Below are 10,831 nucleotides of genomic sequence, written 5' to 3' on the forward strand. Positions count from 1 at the left end.
TCTGATTCGGATTCACTCAAGAGTGCCGACGTCCGCGCGTAAAGCCGCTGCAACGAAGCGGCGTTTTCTTGGCTACGTTGTCGCCCCCAAAAGACCTCCATCGTGATGTACCCCAAACCTAATAATCATCTCCAGCGTTAACACACGCAGAGAGACCGTCTCCTTCCACCGAGACTGGGTTGAATGCACGGCGCCGCTCGGAGCTCCGCCCCCTCCACCACCCCCCCCCCTCCATCCTCCCGCCTGCGGCTTCAATAAAAGGAAGGAAAGGCGCAACTTTGACAGTTGTCAGGTTGCAAAGCAGGAGGGAACAACTCGTCTATCTGAAACCAAACAAAAAAAATCGCATCTCCCTCCATCAGTTCAAACGACAGAGAGAGAGAGGGAGAGAGAGAGAGAGAGAGAGAGAGAGAGAGAGAGAGAGAGAGGAGAGAGAGAGAGACCTGGCCCTGTCCGTCCACCAGCCAGCGCGGCTTTCAAACAAGCTGGATTCCCGCAGCTCCTCACCATGCGCGGCGGGTTTTAGGTTCTCCATGGAGCACGTCAACCTGTACGAGGTCCCCCCTCGGCCCCTGATGAGCAGCCAGCAGAGCGCCTCCTGCTACAAGGAGCCCGACCTCGGCGACATCTGCGACAACGAGAACTCCATCGACATCAGCGCCTACATCGACCCCGCGGCTTTCAACGACGAGTTCCTGGCCGACTTGTTCCACAACAGCTCCAAGCAGGACAAGCTCAAGCTGATGAACGGCGAGTACGACTTCTCCCACGGCGGCCCGGGGCCCCAGCAGCATTACATGGCCAACGGCTACATGGACTCTTCCAAGCTGGAGCCCATCTACGACAACCCGGCCGTCAGGATCAGACCGGTGGCCATCAAGCAAGAGCCGAGAGACGACGAGGACATGAACCCGTCCCTGCCCCCGTCCTACCACCACGCACACCAGCACCACCCGCACCCGCACCCGCAGCATCTGCCGCACCTCCAGTACCAGATCGCGCACTGCGCGCAGACCACCATGCACCTCCAGCCGGGCCACCCCACGCCCCCGCCCACCCCGGTGCCGAGCCCGCACCACCCGCAGCACAGCGGCCTGTCCGGGGGCCACATGAAGATGATGGACCGCGCGAAAGCCAAGAAGCACGTCGACAAGAACAGCCCCGAGTACCGGCTGCGGAGGGAGCGGAACAACGTGGCGGTGAGGAAGAGTAGGGACAAAGCCAAAATGCGCAACGTGGAGACGCAGCAGAAGGTCATTGAGCTGGCGGCGGACAACGAGCGACTGCGGAAGAGAGTGGAGCACCTGAGCCGCGAGCTGGACACGTTACGGGGCATCTTCCGGCAACTGCCCGACGGGTCCTTCAAGCCGATGGGCAGCTGCCCCTGAAGCCGGAGTACTGACTTTGTTGACAGACTTTCTTTGTACAGCGGTCTCTTGTCGGATGTACACAACTCAGCGCCGTCGGTCAGATTCTGCACCGGTTTGTTCATTTTTTTGAGGAGAGGTCAGGCAGCTGAGGTCTATAAACACGTGCCTTTCGATGCAAAACTATAAGCTGATTCCCCCCCCCCCTCCAACCCCTCCACCCACCCCCCCCCGACGTCTACAAGAGTGGGCTGGCGGCTGTTTCGTGCCTTTGTTTTTTTTTTTTTTGTATAAAGGTTGTGTGCTAGCCACGCACATCACATATCGGTGCAGCTAAGGTAGGGCCTGATGATTGGAGCCGCCATCATTAGCCTGTCGTGCATGTTTTATGTTTTTTATGTAAAGTTGCCATCTCATTATCCTCTCCTGGTAAACTAGAACTCGTGCATACATGCAAAGTGCACACTGCTTGCATGTAAGCTATGCTCATATATATATATATATATATATATATATATATATATATATATAAATATTTTTGCAAAATCGAAATGCATAAATAGCCCAACTTGTCATTCTCTCTGTTCAGACATAAAGCCCATTTACAAGGTACAAAGTATTGCCATGCATGTCTGCAGATCTGGGTATTTGATGATTAGCCACGTGTGAGAAAACAAAAGCCAAAGTAAAGGACTGGAGTTGATGGTGTGCTAGCTGCTCCTCCACAAGCAGCAGTTTTGTGTTTTGTTTTTTGTTTTTTTTGTATGCACTATACGTCGTCAAAAATACGACCAAAATGAAGCACATGGTGTGTGTTTTTTTTTTGTTTGTGTGTGTGTGTGTGTGTGTGTGCGTGCGTGTGTGTGTGTGCAACATGACCGGATGGGTACTGATCTGCAACGCCTCTCGTGATCTCTGCAGCGTGTAGCTAGCCTACGCTGGATGCGGAGTGGATGAAAATGTGAAAAGGGTTTTCTATGCAACGTGTCTTGCCATTCTGTGATGATTTTTTTATGACTAGATCTCTCTCCCCCCCCCTGCCGTGGACCGCGGGATGCAGTGCCTTCTTTTTTTTCAGAGCCTCAGAAGTGAACTTTAACCCCCCCTCCCCCCTCCCCCCCCCCGGCTGGCTGGTCTCCCTTCTATCTATCCTATGAGAAATATTTGAAATTTTAACTTTACAGCGAGGAAAGAGAAGCACCTTTTTTTTTTTTTTTTACAAACTTCAATGCTAAAGAAATGTTTCACAACGACCTTTTTTTTTTCAATTATAAAATAAAAGTGTATATATAAATATATAACGATCCTGAATTACTCTAATTAAAGCCTGTTTTATCTGACTCGTGCTCGCTTGGTGTGTTGTTTCTTCTTTTCGGCTTCTCGACTCTTTTTAACAGTTTCACTGGCGCTAGGGCGCGCGCGGGGTTACTGATGCTGGCCCGGAAGTGCGACGCCAGGTAACGGGTCCCGTAGTCCCCCGTCACACCCACGCGTTCCTCGCTTGGCCGGTAGGCGGCGCCTGCCAATAAAACTCGCCCGGACACAGAGCGGGTTATCTGTTTATCGCCGTGATTTATCAGCCGGCGGAAGTGACGTCACACGCGCCTCTGGACAGCGAAGCGTCTTACAGATCGGATGTGCTCGGGCAGGATGTCTCCCGTTTAATAATTAGGAGAGAATACATTAATGTCGACAATTTGCAACACAACTTGCCAACAGCTGTTTTTCTTCGTATTGTGTATATATATATATATATATATATATATATATATATATATATACACACCTTTAAAAAGGCTTACATACACAACTAGAGAATGTCTCACTACTTCTATCCATCTATCCACCTAGTGTCTACCTACCTACCTACCTACCTACCTACCTACCTACCTACCTACCTATCTATCTATCTATCTATCTATCTATCTATCTATCTATCTACCTACCTATCTATCTATCTATCTATCTATTTATCTACATTATACACACACGTTGTGATATGACCTGTTAAAAGGTCATCTCTGTGGTACAGGACAGGTGGATGATAGATGAGTAACAGTATAGCTTAGTGTTTTCTCAGCTCACGTCTGGTGTCTGTATTTATTCAACTAAACCCGCTACAACTTTATTCCTCCTCCAACCTGTGAGAGACTCCATGAGCCACCTGAGTAAAGATGCAACACAGAACTCCATCTCCACTGTGCTGTGGATGTGGTGGTGTGAGCAGCATCACACGGCTCTCTGGAATTAGACGCTAACAGAAGACGCTAATGCGGAAGGTCACAGACTGGGCCCAGACCCAGACCCAGACCGGGGTCCAGGCCCAGACCCAGGAATTAGACACTAACAGAAGACACTGATGCAGAAGGTAAAAGACCAGGCCCAGACCCAGACCCAGGTCCAGGTCCAGGCCCAGGCGCAGGCCCAGGGCAAGGCCCAGAAATTGGACACTAACAGAAGACTCTAATGCAGAAGGTCACAGACTGGGCCCAAACCCAGACCCAGACCGGGGTCCAGGCCCAGACCCAGGAATTAGACACTAACAGAAGACACTGATGCAGAAGGTAAAAGACCAGGCCCAGACCCAGGTCCAGGTCCAGGCCCAGGCCCAGGCCCAGGCCCAGGGCAAGGCCCAGAAATTGGACACTAACAGAAGACTCTAATGCAGAAGGTCACAGACTGGGCCCAAACCCAGACCCAGACCGGGGTCCAGGCCCAGACCCAGGAATTAGACACTAACAGAAGACACTGATGCAGAAGGTAAAAGACCAGGCCCAGACCCAGGTCCAGGTCCAGGCCCAGGCCCAGGGCAAGGCCCAGAAATTGGACACTAACAGAAGACTCTAATGCAGAAGGTCACAGACTGGGCCCAAACCCAGACCCAGACCGGGGTCCAGGCCCAGACCCAGGAATTAGACACTAACAGAAGACACTGTTGCAGAAGGTAAAAGACCAGGCCCAGACCCAGACCCATTTCCAGGCCCAGGCCCAGGGCAAGGCCCAGAAATTGGACACTAACAGAAGACACTTATGCAGAAGGTCACAGACCAGGCCCAGGCCCGGGAGGTTCTGAGCTGCTGTCACTTCATCAGCGCGGCTCTCTGACTCGTTCTTTTGAGACTGGGTTGAATCAGATTGTCTGTATGTTCAGGAACGTGTGTGTGAAGATTGTGGGTCGCTTGCCAAAAGTGACTACAGAGCAGATACACCATCGTTCATGTGGGAGCCGGTCTACAGGTCCAGCTGAGGTCTCCCTGTTCCATCTCTGGATGTACAAAACCAAGCGGATCTGTTCCTGTTTGGACCTGCGATTCTGGATGGAGCCGCTGACCAGAAAGAAGACATTAAACCTCTCCTCCGCTTTACATTCCCATTCGCTGGCTCTGTCCTCCCCCCCCCCCTCCCTGACACACACTCATCCACGACACCAGGTCCTGAAGAGCTTGGAGTGTGTCCAGCGTAATCCATTTTTATGGGCCAGTCGAACCCGTTGCCAATTCCCCCGGTTGACAGATCTCTCTCATGTTGGGATGGTTGCCACCGCTGTGATTGCCGAGCTTCATGGCAGCAACTCTGAGATATTATCAGATATCTGCAGTCTCATTACACTTATATTTCATGTCTGCTTGTGTGTGTGTGTGTGTGTGTGTGTGTGTGTGTGTGTGTGTGTGTGTGTGTGTGTGTGTGTGTGTGTGATGTCCTCTATGGATCTGTGTATGCTCTATTTGACAATCCACTTTTTCTATTTGGCCTTGGATAAAAATGAACCCGGTCTTTTTTGCCGAGCACCACCCTGAACTGGGAGTCAAGTCGGTCGGTTTCTCTGCTTTTCTTTCCAACAGGAAATCATCAAACGACTCGTACTTCCAGCAACTCCAAGTCCAGTGGCGTCTAAAGCAGTCATGACAAATAATGACAAATATGGAACGAACAAAGAGCTTTGCAGAAAGTAGATGCGTTTGATAGAGATTCCTTACTTATATTTAACTCACGGAGGAAAATGTTTTGTACAGCCCGACACATAGTACACTTGACCTCACAGTACATTTCAACACACAGTATACTTAAACACACAATGCATCTCAACACAGTAAACCTCAACACACAGCACCCCACAAATACACAGTTCCGTTCAACACACAGCACACTTCAAACATCAACACACTTCATCGTTTAAAGCTTAAATCCATTATTTCCCTGAACATACCCTCCCTCTGACTGTGGGACTACAAACAAGGTGTAGCAGGACTACAAACCAGGTGTAGCAGCGCTAACAACCAGGTGTAGCAGCCATTGTGGCTGGTGTGCCGTCAGCTCAGCCGTAAAGAGTTCCCCCCCCTTGTAAAAATGGATGCTGGGACCAAAGCTAACACAGACAGTCTGATGTATTACACACTACATCACACTATATGGAACACTGTTGTAGTCATGTTGGTTGTCATGGACACCTCAGCATCACGTCTCAGTCTTTTTTCCAACATGTACGCGTTCGCCGCTGCACCGGTGTTCGTCCTACCCAGTCAAACCATCTCAACAGCGGTATACGGAGACTGGAGAGTGTCTCCAACCATGGTGAAGATGACTGGTAGTGTTATGGAGCCTGACTCCATCATACACATGGATAAAATAACTATTCATCACTTGAGAAAATCACGGACTTCATCTTTAAGAGCCAAAACAGAGCCCACCTGATGTTCACCACAGGAATTTATAATGACTCGGAATCAGAATCACTGTTTGTCAGATAATTTCTTGCACTTGTGCACATGAAATGAAATGAAAAATTGTTTCCCCCAGCCCACAGCAGTGCAACACAAAGACAAAAACACACATACAAACTAAAACATGCATCCAAACTAAACAAAAAAAATTAAATCACTGTCCAGGAGAACGAACGCCAGCCACGATGACTGTCAGAACTGCCGGACTGCATGGGCTAGCAGTTAGCTTAGCCTGTCCCGCTTCTGTGTCCTGTCAGACCGACCTCGGTGTTTCCTCTGCGGGCGCAGCTCCGGTCAGGGCTGTGGTCCTTGGGCCTACAGGACGCAGCAGACCAAGGTCCCTCAGCTGATCCAACGCTAGCTCTACCAGCCAGACACCTTCGACACACCTCCCCGCACTCCGCACGACGACACTAAAAACACAGTCAAGGCTAGGCGAGGCCGCCGCCAGACAGCTCTCGGTGTGCGTCCACTTTGGGCACAGCCCCAGGCAGGGCCGTGTCCCTGGTCCCACAGGACGCAGCAGACCAAGCTCTCAATTTGTCAAACAAAATGAGTTTGTAGACCCAGATGCAGATATGGACAAAGACGCTGCATGGACGGTGCTGGGTGAGGCCACTGCAAACGTGAATTTGTGCTGCCATCTTCCCATACTGGAAGGTATATATATATATATATATATATATATATATATATATATATATATATATATATATATATATATATATAGATATGTGTGTGTGTGTGTGTGTGTGTGAGAATAACACAAGGACCCCAAAACATTGATAAGCGTGCATTAATAAAGCGTTAATGAAGGTTGAATAAGAATAAACGGTGGAGACTATAAAAACAAACCTAAGATAAAGGAGATGATGTTTGTGTGTATTAATGTGTGTGTATTAGTTGGTGTGTGTGTAATGCAACATGACTACAAGTGTGACACCACAATTCATTCATTTAAACACTGAGTCCTCTTTCCTTCCGTGCACAGCGAGTAAAAAGACGCGGAAGAAGAGAGGAAGGCACGTGAGCAGAGCGCAGGCAGGGAAGTGTGTGTGTGTGTGTGTGTGTGTGTGTGTGTGTGTGTGTGTGCGCTGGGATGGCATGTATTGGCTCAGAATGAAAGTGTGGGGAGAGCAGCGGGGCATGCTGGGACTGTTTGTTTTGGTGTCTCTGAGAGGTGCATGGTGCTGCTATTTTACGAGCCAGTCAAGAGCGGATTGATTGATTTTGAAGAAGCGCTGTCAGCGCGCTCACTTTAATTGACATTTATTCAACACCAAGCCTCGACTCTTTGGTCCCTGATGTGTGGGGCTCGAGCGGCTGTCCTAACTTGTTTGTACGGTTGTGTGTGTTTTTAAGAAGACTCAGCAGGTTTGTGTTGGTCTTAAATCTCTTCGGTGTTTTCTTTGGGACAGGTTGTGAATTGGATCGGGGAACAATGGCGTTGAGCTGCTCTGACGGAGGAGGAGGGGGGAAACATCCACCCCGACTGGCAGGGGACATGTTTTCTCTCTGATTTACGGTCATTGTTTCAATACCCGCTTTGATCTCATTATGACTTCATATGAGCTTCCCTCACACTGTGCTCTGCTAGGACAGACAATCATAACTTATTACCATTATCATTATTATTGTTCATCAATCTGCTTTAATTACTTCAAACCTCTCCACCCTTTAAACCCTCGAGACCAAACACGAGAGAGTGAGCTGCAGGCCGACACACTAGTCTGTTGTTACTCTGTGTGTGTGTGTGTGTGTGAGTGTCAACAGTGGATTTTTGTGATATAAATATATATATATATATATATATATATATATATATATATGTGTGTGTGTGTGTGTGTGTGTATGTGTGTATATATATAGGGGGGGGTCAAGTCAAGTCAAGTCAATTTTATTTGTATAGCCTAAAACCTCAAATTACAAATTTGCCTCAAGGGGCTTTACAGCAACACAACATCCTTTCCTTAGACCCTCCTCCCCGCCTGCTCCCCAAAGACTGATGGGATAGGCTCCAGCACACCCGTGATTTGGGGTCACGGGGATTGGAAAATTGATGCAGCTTGGATAATTGATGGATGGATGGATATATATATATATATATATATATATGGCGACAGGCATGGGTGCAAGTCCATGAATACCGGGGTGACATCCAGTGCTTTACCTGTGCTCCCGTCCATAGGGTTAGTGGTTGTGTCAGGAAGGGCATCCGACGTCGGTCAAGGCCCGCATTAACAATGGCCGCCATTGGTGCTGTGCCCCCACAGGGCCCTCATGGAAACTTTAAAATCTGCGGCGGTGGCCCCTGAAAAACACAGAAAAAGCTGAAAGAAGAAGATATTATATATATGTATGTATAAATACACACATATATATCTATACACACATACATATGCATACATATATATATTTATATACATACATACATACATATGTATAAATACATATATACGTATATACATATGTAGATACTATATGTGTGTTGTACCCTACATGTCAACAGTGGATTTTTGCTTATATCTATCTATCTATCTATCTATCTATCTATCTATCTATCTATCTATCTATCTATCTATCTATCTATCTATCTATCTATCTGTGTGTGTGTGTGTGTGTGTGTGTGTGTGTGTGTGTGTGTGTGTGCTTATCAGAGGTCAGGCTATGAGGATGATTTAAAACAGATACGTACTGAAGGTCTGAACCATTAAAGCTCTGCATTACCACCGAACCGGCCCCTGCTTATTGTAATAGAGGAGAACATTCCACATTTATGGCATAACTAAGACAAACACAGGCATGTAGAGAACAGGCCAGGGAAGAACTCTGTCTCATCCATCATCACAGTCATGCAGGAATTCCACTTTTCCACGGCTGTGGAAGAAACGCTTACGAAGAATGAAGCAAAACTCCATTCTGTCACTGGTGGCGAGGAGCGTTTTTGACGTGCTCAGAGCTTGGTGGAAGGTGTCACCAGCCCCTTGCAGACCTGCAGGATATGTGGACCTGTCTACATGCACATCACACACGTTTACGGCTCTACTTTCACAAACCTGCGTCTGTGAATCTACACCTGCAGCTCCTTTTACACATTTGTACTGACATTTAGTTCGTAAGCCGTGCGTGTGTACAAGGCACATCGAGCTCGTGATGAAGGTAGGGAGAGTGGTTATCTGGTAAAGCTGACAAACTCAGATCCCACACAGATAATTTGGCATGTGGTTGGCAGCGTGTCATCACAGCGAGAGGGTTATTATACTATCGAGGTCAGATGAGTTTTCAGCATTGGAGCTGCTTCTGTCTCTCAACTGCGAAGTCAAGTCCACCAGGGCCGCGCTTGGCTCCGGGTGTGACGGAGCACGGTGTGCGTAGACACCGGTGGCTCCCCCGACGCGAGTGGTCCCTACAGATCCGAGATCAGTTTTAACCGCACAGAATGCAGCGTGAACCCAGCGCCTGGTGGTTCAGCTCCGCGAGTGTGCGGCTGTATGGCCCATTACAGCCCACAGCAGGCCTCCGTACCGGGAAGCCAGCCGGCTTAAGAACATAACGAGTTCTTCCAGTTTTGATGCAGAAACGGGAGTTTGGGAACTGGGCAGAAATGGGTGTGATTTTCACATGAAAGCAGGGAGACACAGATAAGATCTGTGGGTTTTGCAGAGCTGACGGCCTCCTGTCCACTGTAGCTCTGCTGTGATGCGTTGAGGCTCTTTCATGGCGTGTGGTGTTACAGAGCCGCCATGCCAGATGAGCCGATAGGAAACTGGATGTTGTCCTCAAATGGCTTTGTGACTCACTGATGCTCTACAACTAGGTTTTAACTTTTCTCTCTGTTTCTTTCTTGATGGTGGCGCTATTGTTTATATGACTATATGATCATATAAGTATATAGTTTTATGTTTATATCATGTCTGGGTGATGGGACGTCTGTCCTTATGTCCCAGTCTGCAGCCATCAGCCTGCAGGCTGATCTCGTTGATGTTGGCTCACTTTTCTCTACTCCACTCTTCACCGACTTGGATGTGACTCGGTCCGTTCTGGATCTTCCTGCTCTTCTGTGCAGCTTCCTCAAGGGACTTTCTGTCAGCCATGTTCATTCCCTGCCATGCCTCCAAGCCGTGTCGGAGGTACCGTCAATCTAACAGTGATGTCCCACGAGACAACAAGGTTCCAGGTGAGCCTCCATCCATCCATCCATCCATTTTCCAAGCCGCTTATCCTAACCAGGGTCAAGGGGCGCTGCATCCTATCCCGGCAGTCATTGGGCAGAAGGCGGGGAGACACCCTGGACAGGCCGCCAGGCCAGGCCAGCACAGGGTCAAAACACACACATTCACACCTAGGGATAATTTAGTACGGCTGATCCACCTGACCTACATGTCTTTGGACTGTGGGAGGAAACCGGCGCACCCGGAGGAAACCCACACAGACACGGGGGGGAACGTGCAAACTCCACACAGAGGACGACCCGGGACGACCCCTAAGGTTGGACTACCCCGGGGCTCAAACCCAGGGCCTTCGTGCTGTAAGGCGACCGCACTAACACTGGGCCACTGTGCCGCCCCAGGTGAGCATATACAGTACTGACATATACTTATTGCATTTCTAGATGATGTACCACTTACGTCCTCTGCATGCTGACATGATTCAGACGGACTGGCGTTACAATCGTGTGGCCACAAGCACGGCTCTTTATTTTCTGATCTCAGACACTGATGTCTCTGCAAAAGGAAGACTGCT

The 10,831-nt window shown here is 48.9% G+C and overlaps 1 protein-coding gene across 1 annotated transcript; it reads left to right on the plus strand.

Moving 5' to 3' along the window:
• The first annotated feature begins 314 nt into the window (after positions 1–314).
• On the plus strand, positions 315–2,684 carry cebpa (CCAAT enhancer binding protein alpha). Its single transcript, XM_056278878.1, has one exon. It carries the CDS (start codon positions 534–536, stop codon positions 1,386–1,388), a length of 855 nt encoding a protein of 284 aa, XP_056134853.1. The 5' UTR covers positions 315–533; the 3' UTR covers positions 1,389–2,684.
• The last annotated feature ends 8,147 nt before the right edge of the window (positions 2,685–10,831 follow it).

The sequence above is a fragment of the Lampris incognitus genome, chromosome 4 (assembly GCF_029633865.1).
Source record: "Lampris incognitus isolate fLamInc1 chromosome 4, fLamInc1.hap2, whole genome shotgun sequence".
Lineage (NCBI taxonomy): Eukaryota > Metazoa > Chordata > Actinopteri > Lampriformes > Lampridae > Lampris > Lampris incognitus.

What these genes read in the sequence shown, in the direction of transcription:
- cebpa (XM_056278878.1), top strand. Translation starts at nt 534, where the DNA reads ATGGAGCACGTCAACCTGTACGAGGTCCCCCCTCGGCCCCTGATGAGC.